Source organism: Ptiloglossa arizonensis, chromosome 9 (assembly GCF_051014685.1).
Source record: "Ptiloglossa arizonensis isolate GNS036 chromosome 9, iyPtiAriz1_principal, whole genome shotgun sequence".
Classification (NCBI taxonomy): Eukaryota; Metazoa; Arthropoda; class Insecta; order Hymenoptera; family Colletidae; genus Ptiloglossa; species Ptiloglossa arizonensis.
Genome location: NC_135056.1, coordinates 6,027,862 through 6,048,431, shown reverse-complemented (window position 1 = coordinate 6,048,431; position 20,570 = coordinate 6,027,862). Strand labels below are relative to the sequence as shown.

General features: G+C 30.7%; 2 protein-coding genes across 4 annotated transcripts; both read left to right on the top strand.

Moving 5' to 3' along the window:
* Positions 1 to 1,272: 1,272 nt before the first annotated feature.
* LOC143151379 (diacylglycerol lipase-beta) lies at positions 1,273 to 16,231 on the top strand. 3 transcript variants are annotated; one of them, XM_076320460.1, is made up of 15 exons: positions 1,273 to 1,727; positions 3,296 to 3,394; positions 4,301 to 4,513; positions 7,828 to 7,889; positions 7,968 to 8,144; positions 9,209 to 9,352; positions 10,479 to 10,647; positions 11,223 to 11,346; positions 11,413 to 11,556; positions 12,302 to 12,413; positions 13,469 to 13,561; positions 13,670 to 13,824; positions 14,442 to 14,588; positions 14,665 to 14,789; positions 15,768 to 16,231. In XM_076320460.1, the coding sequence occupies exons 2-15, from the start codon at positions 3,300 to 3,302 to the stop codon at positions 15,943 to 15,945; spliced, it is 1,938 nt and encodes a 645-aa protein (XP_076176575.1). In that variant the 5' UTR covers positions 1,273 to 1,727; positions 3,296 to 3,299; the 3' UTR covers positions 15,946 to 16,231. The 3 variants fall into 3 exon arrangements, with proteins under 3 accessions (XP_076176575.1, XP_076176573.1, XP_076176574.1); XM_076320458.1 differs by having other exon boundaries at positions 7,828 to 8,144; XM_076320459.1 differs by having other exon boundaries at positions 1,273 to 1,732; positions 7,828 to 8,144.
* Positions 16,232 to 17,457: 1,226 nt separating this feature from the next.
* Positions 17,458 to 20,110, top strand: Tif-ia (RNA polymerase I-specific transcription initiation factor RRN3 homolog Tif-IA). The gene is made up of 8 exons (XM_076319934.1): positions 17,458 to 17,603; positions 17,820 to 18,023; positions 18,125 to 18,344; positions 18,416 to 18,524; positions 18,650 to 18,802; positions 18,864 to 19,346; positions 19,434 to 19,612; positions 19,692 to 20,110. Exons 2-8 carry the CDS (start codon positions 17,820 to 17,822, stop codon positions 20,039 to 20,041), a joined length of 1,698 nt encoding a protein of 565 aa, XP_076176049.1. The 5' UTR covers positions 17,458 to 17,603; the 3' UTR covers positions 20,042 to 20,110.
* Positions 20,111 to 20,570: the final 460 nt, after the last annotated feature.

Sequence of the window (20,570 nt, the reverse complement as noted above, 5' to 3'; positions counted from 1 at the left end):
TAATATCAATACATTACTGGAAATTAATAGATTTTGTTTTTGTTTTCCTAGGAAAACACTCTGTATTACGTACACGATATCATATACAGGTCTGATGTATACGAAGACAATAATTTTAACTAGTTTTTGAACAGCATTTGTTTGAAATCTGCCACATAAAACAATCAATTGTCTCGAAAAAATTTATTTTAACGTCTTACTGAAAGACTGAAAACAAGAATGATGAACGTCTTGTGGTTTCAGCTTGTAAAACTTTATTTCCATATACCTACATTTTTCTAGAAATATCTAGGTAAATAAGTCTAGACGTTTTTGGAAGTATATGGAAATAATAATTTTAACTCGTCTTTCAACAACACTTGTCCGAAATCTGCAGCGTGAAGCCTTCGGGCTCTTGACACACCTTCATCTCGAAAGCGAATTCTTCAACGAACAGTTCGGTTGAATCAACAAGAGACAGCCTAACAATTAAAAGCCAGTTACGTTTCATAATTCCTTACAATACATGGAATATCATATCAGTTCTTTAAATAAATTTTATCCAATATTATAATAAGACCTTATTATGTGCACAACATTATGATTCCTTGTTTCTAAACATTTGCCCAAGTGAGATATAATACGTTACATTCATATTTTAGCGATTAATAGAAAAATTTTAATTTTCATCTATATTATAAAATTTTACGAAAAGAAATTAAGAAAGAATTAATATATCCTTAGAGACAGAATTGGCCATTCAATTAAAATGAATTGATTTGCCAAAGAATATTCACTTTTAGCATTTATAACCGTGTAACACTCCTTCATGAAAGATTCATGTATTAGTTAACTAAAAACAATAATATCTCTTTGTAATTAATGTTCCATCGACTATTAAAATTCCATTAAGATCACGTTGTGTCCCTATTTGAATCCAATTCAATTAGTCAGGTAAGTAAAAAAAAGTCATGAACGACGTGTGATTTGAACCATTAGGATTATATTTCTATATGCATAATTGTCCAAGAGAACTCCTATAGCGAAATACGAAGAAATAATTAACCGCGATGTAAAATAATCAGTAGGCAGTCTCGTTTCACAATTTTCGTGTAAAGTGCAGTCGCGAGGTTGCTGCAATCGTGGGATACAGGGGCACCTGTTTGCCCGGCTGCCCCTACCATTGCTTTTTATCCCCGCGAGGAGTCAATGGTTTTTTCGTAAGTGGAGGAACGTGTTATCGAGAGGAACGAAGGGAAAGTTCTGGCTGAGCCGGACAGTCGCCGCCAACCAGCTCGTGAGATTCAACGTAGGGTGCTACGAAACAAGGTGAACAGGTTTACGAGCGCATTGTCTATGCACTTTGCCGATCTGCATCGCGCGTCGATGCAATTTTTCGTCATTTGCTCGCCGACAGTCTAGTCCGTCTACGGTGCCTCCACGAACACGTGAAATAATCGAACGAGTTAGTCACATTCTTCGACGTGCTTGCCTCAGCGGTTTCCAGTGCTGACATAGTCTCTGCATCGGTATAATCGGACGTCGATCGAAATTATGAGTGGCGGTCCACGCGAATGAGACATTCTTCCCCGAAATTTCGATACCAGACTTGCGAATACAAAACACAGGAGATACTATCCAATAATCTGTCCGGCAACGATCGACCTGGACTAGTGATTGTGCATGTAGAAAAGTGGTATCTTGTGAATGGTTCGAAGTTCTTTCGGGGACGCTGAGACGTTTCTGTGGTAAGGTGACTGGATGCATTCAAATCTATTTACTTAGACGTAAAATTACTAGAGTAGTACGCGTAAACGTACGTCAAATTTTTCACCGTAATGTACCTTCATGGTAAATATAAGTAATCAAGTTGAGTGAGAGAATTTGAATGAAAAACCTCGAATTGACGAAAATAATTAAACACGAGGAATTACAGTGTATCGAAGAATTAAAATGCAAAAAGATTTCCAAACGCTTCTGAATAATTATTCACGTTTTCGTCATTTCTTCGAATCGACTGCATCACTGGATCCAACCTCGCGCAAGATTTTGGCTTCACGAAGATTATGAGAATAACCGCGCATGTTTGAATAAAATTGATATTTTCTTACCTTTTTCTCATTATTTGTGTGCCGCGCGGCATTGTTAAATTGCCATGAAAGTATTCGTTTCACGCGCGAACGGTAATCAGTGAAAACTTAATAATTACGTTGGAATTAAACAGACACTGGTGCTCAATTAGAAATAAACTTTTTGAAATACAATCTCATTGAAGATATGCTCGCGTCGCGATGCAAACGTCTTAGTAATCGTTTCTATGAAAGAAGTTCGTAATGCTGAGACGCTTGAAGAATGATCGACGTGGTAGGAAAGTTCGCAATTAACAACACAAAAGCGTTATCGTGATACCCTCAATGGTTATCCTAGTGCAACGTGTCGTTTAAGGTTTCGTGATAAAAAAAAAATCTCTTAAACACGCAGCAACGCCGCTCATGGCGCGCAACAGGCAAATGAATTCAATCATATTGTACCACTGAATGAAGAATACTTTCAGCGGCTAGTAACGATGTTTATTACGTGATTACTCGTCTATTCAAACAGTTTTATAAATAAGACCCGAGAGTCGCTGCGCAGAGACGGAAACGCGTGGAAAAAGAAAAAGTATAGAATCTTTCAATGACCGATGTTCCTATGTGTAAAAATACAAACTTCGAAACAGATATCGATCTTTAACATGGTCAGGGTCCAGTTATGAACGTCAGAACGATCGTTATGTCAATACTCTCAGATGTAGGATAGACAAAGACTTTCTCTCAACGCTTTCTCTGGTCTGTGGTTCACGATCAAAGAACTACGTTCGTTGCGGAAAATATGCATTCGGGCGGTCAAATCTTATGGAAGTTTGAAATGATGAGTAAATCGAAATCAGTGATGCATATCGTCGAAGATTCTGTGTTATCGCGAATCGTTAATAGTGTGACCTTACAGATGTGCCCCTAATTACTTTGTCATACAACCGCATGAATATTAACTCTAAAGTAATTCGATCGATACGAGCAATTTATTCATAAACAAAGACCATTGTTAACGATAACAAATTTTGATCATCCTTAGAATATAAATAACAATTATAAATCTAAAGAAACACGATAAATACGTTGAAGTCCATCCTTTATTACCCAATAGACATATATAAATGATAAATGTTTTTAATACTTAGTATAAATAGTATAAATGCTTAGTATAAATACTTAGTATAATAGGTACAAAAGTTAAAGGAAACATTCCAATGCTACTCTCGCGATACGCTTTACAGAGAAATGCCTGCGATCAAACTTTTCGGAAGAAAATGGCTAGCTGCAACCGATGATCTTGTTTATCCGGGTCTGTTTGAAATTTTTATTCGAACTGTGTGGTAAGTAGTTCTTTTTCTCTTATGTTTCAACTTAGTTTCTTATTTTATACCTTTCCTTCCGACCGAAAGATTTTGCAGTTCTTTTTTAAATGCCAGTACAGGTTTTATACCGAGTGTCAAGATCGAGTTTTGAATATCAAAATAATACACAAGTTCGCACAAATTGGCAAAGATCGTGCAAATAACTTTTTCCACGTTTCTTTTGATTCGTAACATATCCACGCCGTTGACAAACTATGAAAAAATGACCAATTATTTTACGTACTGTTTTATCACACAATAGCTTATATACTAGAATTAGTAATTACGAACACGACATTGTTTTTTTCACACATTTGCATCAAGAAGGAAAATATTTTTTACCAGAATTCTGATCTACATATCACCGAGTATGGAATAATGTGCAGACACCGAACTACATATCTAAATATACATATTTATGATTCTGAAAAAGTGATATTGTTAATAATACGAGTCAAGTATCAGTGTCACAGATAGTTTAAGATTTAAATTACCGGCACAAGTGAATTGTAAAACGATTATTTATGGATAATTCAATTTATATTGTTCCTGGATGCAAATGGATTAAGCAACAGAGGGGAATACCAAAAATGAAGTTTACAATATTCAGGCTGTACTTTGTACATTCTTACGTAAGATATGAATTCATAGGATGTTCGTTGAATACCTCGGTCAATATTTGGATATTAATATCCTGCTCGAAATAGTTGACGCGCTAAAATCAAGATAACTTTAAGCTATTCGATAATTAATGAATAATTAAAAAGAAACGTGTCATCGTCGTTCATATTTAAAAAAATACATTTTCGTTGATTGCATTCGTCGTAATAAAGTACACTGTTTAAAAGTATAGCCTATTATTTGTAAAACTTATTCTGTTTGCAGGTTAATTCTTATTGGAAGTGCTTGCGTTAGATATTACCAGTACACATGGAGCTGTCAGTTAGGCGGCGAATTGGTACGCGTGTATCTTTTAGGACAAATAACATTTCTCGCCGTATCGATACTTTTTATGCTCATCATTGTAAGACATAGTGCGAAAGGATGTATCATGGAAACGTGCGCTCGTAAATACGTTGAGCCCCTCTTGACAGTTAAGTGAGTAAGCGTTTGAAAATTACATAGTAATTTACATTTCAAATAAAACAACGTTTTCTACTCCAACGCACTGTACCCTTTGCTTTGTAAACCCATAACACGTTTCGATAGCACGTCTATGTTATTAACATTTCTTTAGACACAATATTTTACCAGTGTCTACCAGTATCCACATTGCATTTCAGGGTAAGGGATTAACAGGCCACAAATGTACAAAATTTTGTTCGTCATATTTGGTGATGCAAATTATTCCCTGTACTGTATTAACAATGTTCCACGTTTCACGTGAACAATGTCCGAAAATGTATGTTTGTAGTGAATTTTCACTGTTGTTATAGTCATGTATGGAACTTGATAAGGAATTTTCATTTAATATTCCCGTCTATTGTGTTTCATGTATTATAATTTATTATATAATAAGAAAGTTCTGTTATCGATAAAAAATGCCAGGCAATATTTTAACTACGTTCCAGTATCAAACCCAGACAAATATTTGCAAATGATATTTTTATGAAAATATAACAAAAATAATTTATTTGTTCCATATTTTAATATAACTGGCATATTATAAACAAGAAAAAGAAATCAATAATTTTCCCAGAAATAAGAAAAAGGATATGTTTATTTATATTATAGCATAGATTTGCAAGTCAAACAATTTTGCGTAATAAGAAAATATAATGAAAAAGAGATATAATAAAAAGGTCAAACGAACTATAATAATGAACTGGATCGCATGTAGTTCGTGACTCGTCAATAAGTTCTCAATATATTAAATAAAGAAATGATGATTTAGTCAGTCTTAACCCAAATATTTTATTGTGACACTCGAGTTGTTGATCAACTCCGGAAAGTAAACATATTAATAATCTAAGTACACAAATGAACCAAAACATTACGAATGATCATTTATTTAATTCAAAGCTAAACATGCAAAACAAAAGGAAAATTTATATAAAACGAAGTTGAAGATGTGCATTTTAAAAGTGTACATGTAACTAGTAATTAAATTAAATGTTCGAACTGCATTCCAGCTTCTGCAACGCAAAGTTCTGTCCTTTGTAATAAAATCTTATATGTAGCTTGAATTACAGAATTTCTTTCTAGATTTCTACACTACAAATTACGAGTTCCTTCAGATTTTCAATACTATTTACAGGTAATTCGTACACAATCAATTGTAAATGTCCTGGAAGGTAAAAATCTAAAGAGTTTATATCCAGCGATTAAGCTAGCCAATGAATTGGACCATGTGATGTTTTCTGAAACATCTTGCAAAAATATTGAAACTTCCATTCCGCAAAAATTTGATTAAAAAACCGTTTATAATTTCGCGCCATATATTTCTACTAATGTGCATTTGAAAATTACGTACAGATTTTACATGTGGATTATTTCTTGCCCTAAAATGCTGGTTATGTCGATTAAAAATGTTATTATTTTTAAACTTAGATTCCTCCAACTATAATATTTTATCTAATATGTAACCATCTTCTTCGTGCTGAGGTACTAACTACATGATAAATTCTACACGTTTGGGATCATCGGATATATGTATATATTGCACTGTGGTAAATTTTTATGAGCGATATTTGTTATTCTTGTAAATTCTTTCCACACTTTTAATTACTATACGCGTGTCTGTAGCAACTACACAAGTTGAAATATGTGTGATTCATTTCAGAACAAGTTAGCACCATTATAGCATTGTTATCATTTGTTGCTAATTTGCAATGACCACGATGCTTTCCAATTCGAAATTTTCCATTGACACGTGGATAACATGTATATTTGGATATGGTTTCCCGTATAATATTGCAGCCTCCATTTCCTCTACACTATTGAAATATTTTTAACATATTTGTTTTCTCACTATTAATGCACCGGTTCATTGTTATAACGTACCTCAGAAAATTTCACACAACGATCTAACAGATTTTGCGACACTAATGGAAAACAAATAAATGATCATTTGTAAGGTTTATGTTTATTTGTTTGCGTCTAAATGCAAGAACATGGTGTTATCTATCACCGAATTGTTTCAAATATTGTGGCAATCGATTCATGGTAATTTTTCCTCCAATGTTATCTGAAAGATCCAATGTTATCATGCAACAGGTTACTGAATTCGTCTCAACGTGGCCACACATCGCCTTGAATACTATAAAGTTAAAAATACCTAGTTCCAATGGAAAATATAACGGTGATTTTGAATTTTGAACTAAAATTAGTATTTTTTAAATGTTTAAAATTGAAATTTCTTGATGGTTACATACTGATTCACTTTAATAGCAAACATTTTTTTGTTAGACCATCAGAAGGGACTAAGAAATCATGGGGACTAATTTGTATCCTGCCTTGTGTATAATACTCAATGTAGTATTTTATTATTCTGTACACAAGGGTATAGTCAAAAAAACAGGTTTCCGTTTAAAAAGTTATTGATGATTTTGGGATCTCGACAAAAATGAATTCGAGGAAAAACTTGTCCTATTTCAGTGTTTACTCCTTCGAACAGTTTAACTTTGTCTCGAGAAGTTTAAATTCACGGTCCTAAGAAACTTTGGAATTTTAATCGTCACCTTTAGTATAAAAAAATGCTCACTTCCAATCATATTAGAATATTATCATCATTCATCCTGTGAATAATATTGTATCATGCATCGTTCAGTTTATCTCTTTTATTTAACAAACGTAAACCAGATGGTATTACACATCATCAGAAGAAAAAAATATTAACTTTAAGATAATCTTCAAGAAGTATAAATAATACAGGGTTGATGAAAAATCGTAGTACAACCGGTCAGACAGTAATTCTTCATTAAAAAATAAGAAAAAGGTATGATATTCAAATTTTTCACCCGAGGCTTCGTTTTCGAAAAAATCAAGTTCGAAGTTTGCTCAACTACACAATGCAATTTACATTTCGTGTATTCTATTACCGGTTATCTCTGACCGTGTGTGTGTTTATAAACGTTGATAATAATAAGATACCGTAAGAAACGGCTGAAAGAAGTTGTCCGATAGAAGTCATAGTTTGTCTAAGTGCGTATCAGTTTATTTCATTTCATGTGTCAGATTATTAAATTATCAAATTATGGCAAAGTATTTTAATCAAAGTTAATTCGTTTTTTTTTCCAACGGATAGGACCTTGTTCTTTCCAATAAAAAGATACTAAATATTTTCTGCTCAAATATTCACTTAAATATTGTCTGTAGACAGAATCATATAGTCAAAACATTAAAAGCTACATTGTTCTTGAAAATTTCTTTCAGTCTCCTATTAAAAATGTAATATTTTCACAATTCCACAGGATATTACTACTTCTACCTGAGATATCCTGGAACGTTTTAGGAAGTTTATGGATGTTTGGAGGTAGAGTCGAATGCAATTATGATCACTATACTGTTGGTGTTGTACAAGCTCTAGTACTTTTCGACTGGATCCTCATAGGTCTCACTATTTTCGGCCTAGCGTTGATCTTCGATCCTCTAGGTTCCTTAGCTGAAAAAAATCTAGAGACTCTAGCCGAACACAGCAAGGCTTCGAGAGTCTGGATTCGCAGAATGAAGTTCTTCTGGTGGATGCGAAAAGACGAAAGCGCTAACGAGACTTTTCAACATGTCGCTGGTGAGACATAGGTACGGCTGGCCTGGAAAGAGTCCTGCCGCATTGAAATTGAAACATGGATTTCGTTTCGTCTACTCGCTACGAAAAGGACTTAAAATTCGCGGGGTCTGGAATGCTACGAACAATTCGCTACACGATACTATTATAGTTTCTAATTCTTAACCAATGAATAGGAATTTTATGCTAATTGTTACCAAATGATTTCTAAACTTAATCAATTGGCCATTTAATTTACAACTATCCAGAGTACAAAGATAATTTACATCCAAATAGGACATTAGGGACAAAAGGAGCAGACGTAGAGAAAAATGACAAAATTCATTAGGTATTCACCTCGGTGAACAATTTTTTCAAGATTTACACATCTTTTATTTTCTACGTGATATTGGTTTTTCAAAACCTTTCTTACGAATTCAACTATTAATAACGTATTCCTGACGAAATGTCAATATCTTCTCTTTTTCTCTTTTCCTGATTCAAAGTTCATTTTAGCCACGACAAACAATTCTAGCCTGGCGCTGTTAATGCATATAATTCCTATAGTTCCATTAACTTTAACCGTAACGATTGTTAGCGAAATTTATAGATAAAACATAAAATGTAAGAATATTATAATTCAATATCAAATTAATTTCATGTTTATGTATTGCAACTTGCGATGCTCATATTTTATCTCTGTTCTGATTTTCGCAATAGGCAGGACTCTTTTTTAAAGAGTTAACGTATACATGAAATTTAATCATGCCTTTCTCTATAAATCGAATAACCCACAAACTGTGAAAAAGAACGCAATAGAATCTAATACTCACCGAATCTTTTTCTGTACTCTGGCTTCGTTATTTGCAAAATTTTTTAAGTTTGTTAACTCTTTATCCTAATATTATATATTAAGTAATGAAATAGAATCTACGGTGTTTGTAGAATGCACAAGCGTATATATATATAATATATTGGGAAATCAAGTATTATATTTTCTATGCTTTCAATTTAGATTCTTCCGTATTAGGAATGTATGTAAATAATTCTTGCGATATTCCATATAATAATAGAAATATGTTTTTCAGGTTTAATAAGCGCTTTATTCCGTGGAACGGATTTAGTGCCCTCAGATGTGATAGCAGGGTCTATTCTATTGAGAATTCGACAGAAACGTGAAATTCATGAATTGCGTCGTCTGAATGTCCCCTTTCGTTCACCATATACAAGCGGTATTTATTAAATTGTTTACTATAATATAACATTTAATTACTTTGAATATTCTGAAGATTAGCGTTATTTTAATTTACAACGATACATAGTTACATAAACTTGAATAGTTAATTGCATACTTACAATGTTTCAACTAAAAATTTATTTAAAAACTATAAGGGATAAAACATGAAACAATATTTTGTTATATTTTAGAGTTCACTAGGACCTTTTATATAGATACATACAGTAATACATGGGGTACTCATACGAGATAATTCAAAATGGCAGTGGAACAATCCATATTTTTTATACGAATGACTTATAAATTTTCCTATTTTTTCGTAGTTTTTTCTTTTTTTAATTATATATTCGAAACATATTTTGATATTTTTCATAGTAAAGGAGATACAATGGAAAATTCTATTTAACTCTCTGAGACGTTTAAAAGCATTTTTTTTATATTTGCGCTTGCGTTAATAAATCGAACGAATAAAGTATTAAAAATAATATGGTTCGAAACATTGATAAATATTGTTGTCTTCTTACAACGGTAAGAAAAAAATAGAGCATGCATCGTACTAAGCAGATATCGAATTAAAATTCTAAAAATTTGCAAAAAGATACAATAATTTCTCGATAGAAGTCACAAAATTGAATGCACCTGTATACTTTTAACAAGTATGGTATGGTGACCTTCGATATTTATAGAACGACCAATCATCGTTGAATAACCATCAAAATGTACACGACGAGTATAACGAAATATAGCATTTCATTAAAAAATTTCAAAATGATCTAAAAATATATTTAAAAATGGCAATAATTTTGTCTTTACTACTACCGTGTCTTACATAAAAAATTGCAAATTACTCGAGATGCTTTTTGCGAGCCACTGTAATTTAGAATTCCTCTGAATCCCAATATATGACAAAAATATTTTACAATTACCTTTAATAGTTTTCAAAATAATAATTCGTAACAGAATGTACGACATTCTCTATATCGTGCATCTAACATGAAAATACGTCAATGTGTCAATGAACTTTCAAACATCGTAAACAACGAAAATTGATTTATTATTACCTTTTTCTCTTTTTATGTGCGTATAGTACGTTGAACTATGATACTATGTTTTTATTATAGACGTATCTGCCATTATTTCCGATGCACCTAGTTGGATGTCCTTGGAAAACGCTCTTCATTATATAAAGCTTGCAATAGCTTGTTACGGATGGTTATTCGTTCTTTACAAGAACATTTGCACAGGACAACTTCATATTATACAGAATTTAACCTGCTGTGCTTGCTTTCGGTAAATATGAGAGTAAATATTGCCTAAATTTATCTCCCTTACTTTATTATTTAATATTAATGTAAGAAATATTACAATTGATTTTGCAATCATGTGTTTCAAACTCATCGTTGAATAATAAATATTTTATATTTTATATTAGCCAAGCATTCGTATTATAAGAAATAAAAACTTGATTAAATTGTTTTTAACACATTCTTCTTCTAAAAAGTATAGATACACTTTTTAATGTTAATATTTCCTTTGCTGGCCATCGTATATATTTATGTTAAAGTAACTCATAAAATATTATAAAAAGCGATTTACAGTACATAATGATAAGATACTCACAAATTTTACAAAATGTGTCTTTCACATTGTAATTATAAGATAAATTTTTTCAAGTTACCAATTAAAAACTTAAATATAATTCGGTAGAAATTATATGCACGACAGACAATACATATTTAATAAAAAGAGAAACGAAGAAACAACCGAAATAACAATTTTTTATTTTATAAGATATGTATGAAAAATATGTATAAAATATATACGTTATATAAGAATCTGTACTAATCAAAGTAATGCAATTATAGAAGAAAGCGTACCACAATTACCGGCGACAATTGTTGCTATTGCTATTTAGCGGGTGTGAAAGTTTTATCGGACTTATCTATGGACGATATTGTATATGCATCATTCAAAAATCATTTGTGCGAGGTCGGTACCATTTCCTTTTGTTTCTGTGTCTTAAAGATGTTACTGATTTTTATAATATATTTCCAGATACCTTTCTGTGTTGTCCTGGATCATAAGACTAATAGCATTGTAATTATTATACGGGGTTCACTATCGTTGCGTGATATACTCACAGATATTGCAGCAGATTCCAACATTTTTGAGTGTGAAGGTCTTCCACCAGGATCAGCGGTAAACATTAGTAATAAATTAGTAATAAGGTTAAAAATAATGTCCGAAAGATTAAGTATAAATAATCCCTAATGTTTCGTACCATTGCTGTACTTTTTTAACTTGTATGCATGCTTATAAGAATTACAGAAAATGTTACCAAAATGAAATGATTTCGTACTTAAAGATATGTTTCAAATGTAGAATAAAATTTTCTTATATATTACTTCGTGTAAAACTCGGATAATGAGTTTTTATTAAAATACATAAATTTCTTTCGATGCTATGAAAAAAAGACAAAATTGTTTCGAAGAGACAAGTATTATCATAGTCAAACATTTTTTTCGGGATCATATATTACAAGATTTTAAAATCATCGTTTTTCAAGTGGAACACGTGTTCATTAATGCAATGAATTATAAAAAAAAAAAATGCAACCACGTATATTGACCTCCAAATGACCGTGAATAATTTTACTCTACATTCTTGATTGACTTTTTCAAACAGAATTCCGTCATTTCGGATTCTACCACGTATTTCTGGTTACACTTTGTAATAGAGAGGCGTGTAAAAGTTTCTGTATACATATTTCTCTAACTTTGGTTCAAAGAGCGCAAATTAAATCGAATTTCAAAATCTACACATAGAACTAAAATAAGTTTAATGAACGGAAGAAAAAAATGTTTGCATGCTACTAAATATATTTTTTATTTTGAGTAGTTTTTTTTAAGCAATTATTTATAGTGATAAATTATTGTATATACAGGCGCACAGTGGCATGATAGTCGGAGCTAAGGTGATTTTAAAGCAATTGAACAATCACAAAATTTTGGAAAGAGCGTTCAATATGCAGCCTACTTATAATCTAGTACTTACAGGTAAATTTAAAATTAATGTAGTAAAAAATATTCAAAACACTATACCTATAATTGTAAGCGTAAAATACATCGGCAGTCTCTTGAATCTTAATATTTCCAAAATCACTGACTATTCAACAAATATCCAACAAGGACATCGAATATTTTTTGCATTATTCGTTAATGTTAAGATACAAGAAAAGAATTTATGACAAATTCTATATATACAGTGGTCCATCTCAAGTGTTAGAAGCTACTTTTTTCAAAACTATTACAAATTTTGACCAATTGATATACATATAAGTAAATTTTTTACTCTTTTTTAAATAAATATGATAACTTGTAACATTTTTTTCTATTTAGTATAGTTAAAGTTATAAAATCAACATAGTTTTTACAGGCGTATCATAAAGATAGTGTCGAAACATATTAAGTTCAAATCGATTTAAAACTATTTGCTTAAAACAATAATAAATAATGGTTAAAGGAAATTCATTTTAAATTGAAATACTTATTCTTTAGTATTCTGGTGTATTCTTTGTAAATATCCAGGAGAACATTCTCACTTGATTATCAGTTCAACGGTTATAATTTACTAAAAACAATTTTATACTATTTTTAGAATAGGTTTAAAATTAATAATTTTTACAATTTTGAAAAATTCGCTATCGCTAAAGATTACTATTCCAAGTTTTAGCAAAATTCGAAATATTATTCAAAAAAGTGGTCCATGTAGTATAAAATTATACGTATACATCGTTTAAGAAAATCTAAAATCTGAATTATAAAAAGATAAAATTTCATATTCTGCTAAATTTGTCGTAAATTATGTTGAAAAATTGAAAGAACTTTTACGCGGTATATTTTTATTTCTTGAATTTAAAATTTTTTCGACATATTAAGAAGCATTTTTCAACGTGTGTTTTTTTCTATTAAACGTTACCTTTCTTCTAACTTCCATCAAAGTGTTCTATTCCACACGTAGTAGAAGCTTGTTTTAGTAATGCAGAAGTTAGAAATATTAAATACCCCAATGTTAAAATCTTGGTATATTTTACACAACAAAATATTCGCAGGACATAGTCTAGGTGCGGGTGTAAGCGTACTCTTAGGATTTTTATTGCGACCTCAGTACCCAAATCTGAAGGTCTACGCATTCGCAACACCGGGTATGTATTCTTGAAATACTGGCAATTTTTAATTAGATCATTGTTACAAATTTCTTATTACTCTTAAGAAGAATTTTTTAATTAGAAAAAAAAAAACTTTCTAACCAGCGGGCCTCGTCTCCCGAGAAGTTGCTAAAATAACAGAGGAATTTGTGCTAACAATAGGAACTGGAGATGACTTCGTAATGAGACTAAGTGTTGACAGCACAGAAAATTTAAGAATATCCTTACTCACGTCACTTAATGCCTGTCGATTACCCAAGGTACTATCATTAAATAAATTTTCAAAAAAACATTCGAATAGTGTATAAATTAAACATTGTCCTCATTCGGACACTGTCATAAAAATATTATGAAAAATATAACAATTTTTGTCTTACATTAATGACGATACATGGATACGCGCATTATATCGCTTTGAAGTTACAGTCACCAAGCATATGTAAAACGTGCTCCATTTGGCAGCACTCGTTGAATCCTGAATAACGAATGTTTGTCATTAGAAAATACCTAGTAGCATTGATGCAGAAACACTTGCTATTAATTATACGACGACTGATAAATATTCGTTATTTAGAATACGGAGAAGACCGAATGTGTAAAACCGGTTTAATGTGAGAGTTGCTCGTTGTTGTTCTATCTGACTCACTCTTAACGAATCCCATTCACTTTCCTTGTCGAACGGTTCGTGCATAGTTGGATCTCAACTCAAGATAAAAATCTTATTGCCAATCAAGTATACCTATACTTCAAACGCTTGGGCAATAGATTCGAAGATTTACAGTTTTTTGAACAAAGAAACGTTAAACTTATGACGTAATATGTAATGTTCAGAAACGTTCATGATTAATGTGCAACACGGTAAATATTATCTTTTCAGTACAGAGTAGTTTTAAACGGATTGGGCTATATGTTATTTGGTATTCCTGAAAGGGATCTCAGCAAGACTTGGACTAACTGCAATGTGATCACCACTTCGTCAGGAGTCACGCCGTTGCTCAATGAACGAGAGGCTATGAGGGCAGAGGTAAATGTGCAACGAAACGTAAAACTGAAGCGACACGGAATGCGCCCATTAACGAACATTTCTCTCTATATTGCAGGAAAGTAACAAATACGAGCGAGATATTACGAAAAGAAGGTTTTCGAAAACAAAACTCTACACAGGAGGTAAAATACTTCATATAATACAATGCAAGTCTGAAGAGAAACAGCCAATAGGACATAGGTATGTTATCACTTATTATTAGCCTCTTTCTCGTATATTTTCTTTCCTTCTTATATAAAGAATATTTTTTAATTGTTCAATTAAACTTTACCAACATGTTTTAGTAATCGCAGATATGACAGTATATCATGTAAATACAGGGTAGAGGAAATAGATCGATAAAAATTCAAGGGCATGTACTCACTAATTAAAACAAAGAACAAAATTTTAAATAATACATCTAATATTTGATCTTACGATCCGAAAGAGTATCAAGAGCTAAGTAAAATAGAATTAAAATACACAAGGTTGAAAGTTATTAATTATTGAGACATTTGTAAAATTGTTAGGTTGGAACTAAATCGTGATTTACACGATGAATTAAACACAAAATTATGTCTACGTAACAAAATAATTCGATCATATTTCATTGATCGATCATTGGCCGGATAGAAATACTCAATCTTTCTAGTCGAAGTGTAAACAAATGGAAAACTTGAGTGACGACCTTTTTAAAAAATATAAAAACAATTATCGATTTTTTGGAAGGATAACCATATTCATTCGTTAGTTACTCTCAGTAATAAATTTAACGCTATTATCTCAGAATACCATAATACGTATCTTTTCGCGCAATTAACGTATGTACATAAATTAATCGCCATGGACAGCGTTTCGAGCACTATACAAAATAAAAATTACGTATTTTATAAATGTGTCAGTAACTATTAACTTTTAACCTTATATACCTTAAGATAGTTTTACTTGGCATACGATACCACGATAAAATATCGAGTATTCTATTTAAAATATTTGAATAGAAAAAACAAAATGGCTGAAATGGCTTACTTCTACATCACGTAACTTTTGGAATATTTTCTCGCAAAATGAAAAATTTGTGAACAAATAAACGTCGCGGACTTGAATGAGTCAGCCTGGACCTATTGTTAACCACTTTACTAAACAAGAAACTAGACGTATCCCTTGTTCAATTTTCAGCAAGAAGCAAAAAACAAAGGAAAAGAAATACCAGATGCGATGGGCGCAACCGGAAGAATTTACAGAATTGATTGTAATGCCGCGCATGTTATTGGACCACTTGCCGGAGAGCATAGAACGAGCACTAACGGCATTACTGGGAGAACAAAATGATTTACCATACTACATCGATCCTTGACGTAATCCAAAGAAACAATTTTTTAATAGTAATAATAAAGAGAAACTAAACTACTAGAAAAAAAAAAAATACGTACGAATTGCGTAGAAACTATATTTTCACTACAAATTAAATATACAGAAACAGGATTATCTAAGCTACTACAATCGATCTGTTCTAACAAATGAATAGAAATATTTTGTTACTATTGTAGCGAAGATTTCTGAATTTTGTTTTCAGAAGTGAGACTACGAATTACTATTTATATCAATCTTCGGAATACGACAAAATAAAGATTGTACTTCAATATTGTTAGTGTTGTACTTTTAATATATTTCAATGGCAAATGAGCTGCAATGGTTTGGAAAAGTATTGCAAATTTTTAAGTTAATAAATTTAATTTTTCAATAAATTAATAATCATAATGAATTGTAAGTAGTTATTAGTATTCCTACAGTTAGCAGTTCTTAATGAGACGATACGTTAAAGAAAATTGCAGTATTATGAATATTCTAATCGAACATGACAAAATAATTTACTGTATTTGTATAATAAACAAGTTTTATGCTCAAAGTTATTAACTTTGCGATAAAAATTTATTTCTACCGTTCACAAAATTTGTCATAAATCCGGCTTTACGCGTTTCTTAGAATAAATTATTACTTAAAGACAATTCTGGTTAACGCAATGTAACAGAAACATAGCTTTGAGAAATTATATAATGATCAAATGTTTAAATAAATATCGAAAAATCGAAAATATCTATCGAAAGTATGAATCGATAGTACAGATGATAGGCATCTATAGTAATGAGATTTGGAACATTTCGAATCGTTTCGAATAGATATCATGTATCAAGTGATAAATTTGAATTAATTCGAGCATGAAAATATTTAATATTTGTTGCGTGCAAATTTTTTTGCATACGCATACTTATTTTGTAATCTCCGATTTATTTAGTCTTACTGACTAACAACAAAATCTGTGAGATTCGTTTAGTATTAAGCTTACCATGTAGCGTAGTGTTTGAATCACACTATTAGGTAAATCTGTTCCTGAGGTACGAAATTCAGTATCAATTTGACATCCTTTTCCAACAAATTTCCCTATGGAAAATCCTTCTACTACAATAAAACAAGTTTTACCCGATTATCCTTAGTAGTAACAAGCCTTTCTTACTTAGTATTGGAAGTTCGAGGAGTACATTTTGCAGAGGAGTGTTTAAATAATGGATTTATAAAAAAAAGAAAACTGGAAGTGTTGAAAGTATAACTATATATAATTATCTATGACTATGATAAAGGTCATCATTTTTGGAACAAACCTTCCCAGTAATGGTGAAGTTTTGAGAGTGTTATTTTATAATTTACATAAAGTAAAATTGGATCTTCGAGTGCCACGATTGTAAGAGTGCCTTAGAAACTTAAAAAATGTTAAGATTTCGAACCATGTTTAAAGTGATTCGAATTTTCCGCCATTTTACAAATTTGAAGTGTTCCAAATCCTATCACTAGGCATCGGTTGTCTCTTTGATCACATGGAGTTAGCGAACGCATGTCCGGATATTCTTTATTAATGTAATATTTGTGCAATAATACGATTTCGAAATGTAAACTTTCATATGATTCAAAATTATCGAAAACTACTAATATATTAAAAAGCTATAAATATAGTTGAAAGTAAGTAGTAGCTAATCTTTTTATTATTTTCTATTATAACCTCTTTTTTAATATATGTATGATAGTTTTGAAAAATAGGGCATGTATTATGTGATAATTTAAATTATTTTTAATACTAATACAAAATCTTTTTACAAAATTATATTGGAATAAAATTTTATAAAACTTATTTTACCAGCTTTATGTATTTAATATACATATGTGTATTTCAAACAGATGTCAGTTGTTTCCTCAAGAGCTAGCAGTGTGTCATCTATCTTAAAAGCTCCTGGAGTTAGATCACAATTAATTAGACAGTCTAGTAGGGTATATTTTAAACTTCCAAAAAATCTCAAAAGTATTATTTATAATTTTGAGACTGGTAATAGAACTAAAGAGTATGAAGATTTAATATGCATTTTACGTGACTCAAATATAAAGGTATATATTGGTACAAATATAATTCTTGTATATAGTATCTATTATTAACATGTAGTTATACTAAACATTAAAAATTTACCTCCTATTGTATTTAATTGTAGGATACAGACTTGATAGAATTTTTGGCAAAAGTAAGACAATATATATCATTACTTGGTCCAACTCATAAAGTATTTATAGAAACACTTTTGCAACTAAAATGGACAAATCGTTCATTGGAAGTAACCTCTGCATATAAGGCATTTTTAGAAGATTTAATTTGTATGCAAATTTATTATGCTAAACACGTTATAGATAATTTAGTTGAACAGTTTAAACCTGGTATGTTTTAGAATATTATAGTTATATAAAAGTTTGTAAATAACTTCAAGTAATATTTTTATTTCTCACAGATGAAAATGATGTTACTGAATGGGAAGCTGGAGAGTGCAAGGAAGAAGATATTCAAAGATTAAATCATATACACAATGTTTTGTGCAAAATTTTAAAAATTGTGCCAATGTAAGAATCCATCAATAAATATTTAGTATATATTTGAATAAAATGGTATATTTTATAGAAATTATATAGAATTTGTAAATTTAATTTGAACAATAATAATTTATGGATAAATGTTTTTCATTTAGGTCGAGTAACCTACTGTTACAATCACTTAGAGGGAGATTTCCATATATTGTTCATGGAACTCATATACACGAAGTTTATGTTTATGCATTGATTCAAATATTAGAATATGCACCTCAATTACGATCTGATATTCTGTCTCTAATTATTAATAGGTAATATGTTATATATTGGTATTTTATGATTATGATCAAAATTAAATGTCTTCCATTGTAGGTTAATGATATTAGATGTAAACATACCACGTTTAGAGACAGATAATGAGGATGAAGACTTCATGGATGATAGTGAATGTGACAGCACACATGTTAATGAGAACAATGTTGTCGAAGACAATAATATAACACAAACAGACAAAATACATCCAATAGCTCATAAATTGGATGTGTGTATGAAACTAATTCTGAAATATATACATAATTCCTGTTTTGTTGAAGGAGTCTTACAAATAGAATCTTTAAAAAGTCTTTATTTTGATATGTTACAAATATTTGAAACAGTAATATTACCTACTTATGCAAGTCAATACGTGCAGTATATTATGTTCTATATTTGTAGTTTTAAAACAGCTGTTGTGGAGGCTTTTGTAGATTGGTTATGGCGTAAAGTATCAAATCCTAACATACCTTCTATTATGCGTCAATCATCTGTGGCATACATTGCTAGTTTGTTAGTTACTGGAAATTTTATCACAGCTGGGTAATTATTTAATATATAACTATATATTGTGCTATTAAATTTATAAAATAGTATGTATGTGTACATTTGTGATTTTCTTTTTATTAGGTTAGTGAAAGCAGTCCAGTTTAGATTGTGTAAATGGATACACGATTATCTAAATATGCAAGATCACTCAAAGTATATGGATGACGAAAATAAAGAACATATTGTATTTTATTCTGTATGCCAAGCATTATTTTTTATAATTTCTAAAAGGCATAATGACTATCCTGATTCAAAGAAATGTGAGCACATTACATTTTAATTGATTAATGTATCTTAACTTTGAAAGCACATTAGAATAATTTCTTTATTTACTTTCAGATATGTTATACCTACAAGAATTGGATTTAGCAAAAATTATAACTTGTAAGTTAAACCCATTAAAAGCCTGCCATCCTGAAATTGTACATAATTTTGCAGAAATTACACGAATGTATCAATTAGCATATTGTTATACCATAATCGAAAATAATACGAGGAGTCAGCTTCCTATATTTGGTACTAAAAAGGCAGTAACAACTACAGTGGAAAACTTTTTCCCATTTAGCTCTTATACATTACATCGAAGTGGTCAGCAGTTAATTTCTCTATTTCATGACAATGTTACTACTAGTAATGAACATAGATCAACTATTAGATATAAAGAAGACATAGAATATATGACTGAATAGAAAACATTTTCAAATTTAATGTACTCTGAATTTATTTATAACCATCTTTTCAAATATATTAATTATTCCTAAAAATGCTTACTATTCATTCCCTAAACCTGTTAATCCTTCCGCATTGTAGTACGGGTGAGACTCGGGTAGCTCGTTAAAGTATCTACTAGTATTGCCCAAGTGAGACTTGGACAAGACCAGATAAGGCGTAGCGTGCAAAATTGTTTGGTTTAAATGTACGTTAAAACATTCAATCTCATCTCTAATAAAATAAACAGTCTTAATTTCAGTTGTATTCTATGTCTCAGCTTTTGAAATCAGTATGGAATTAATTTTGAAACCGATTACATCGAACGTTTCTCAAAAAATTTAGTGTACTTTTAGCATATTTAATCATGAATATACGTGAATTTATACTACAATCTTCTGAATCGGAAAAAAATCGGTTTTATGCTTCAAAATATATCATGCAACCCGATTGTTAAAGTTTATTATATACATGAATCTTAAATTACATTATTTTCATGCTTTTGGGAAT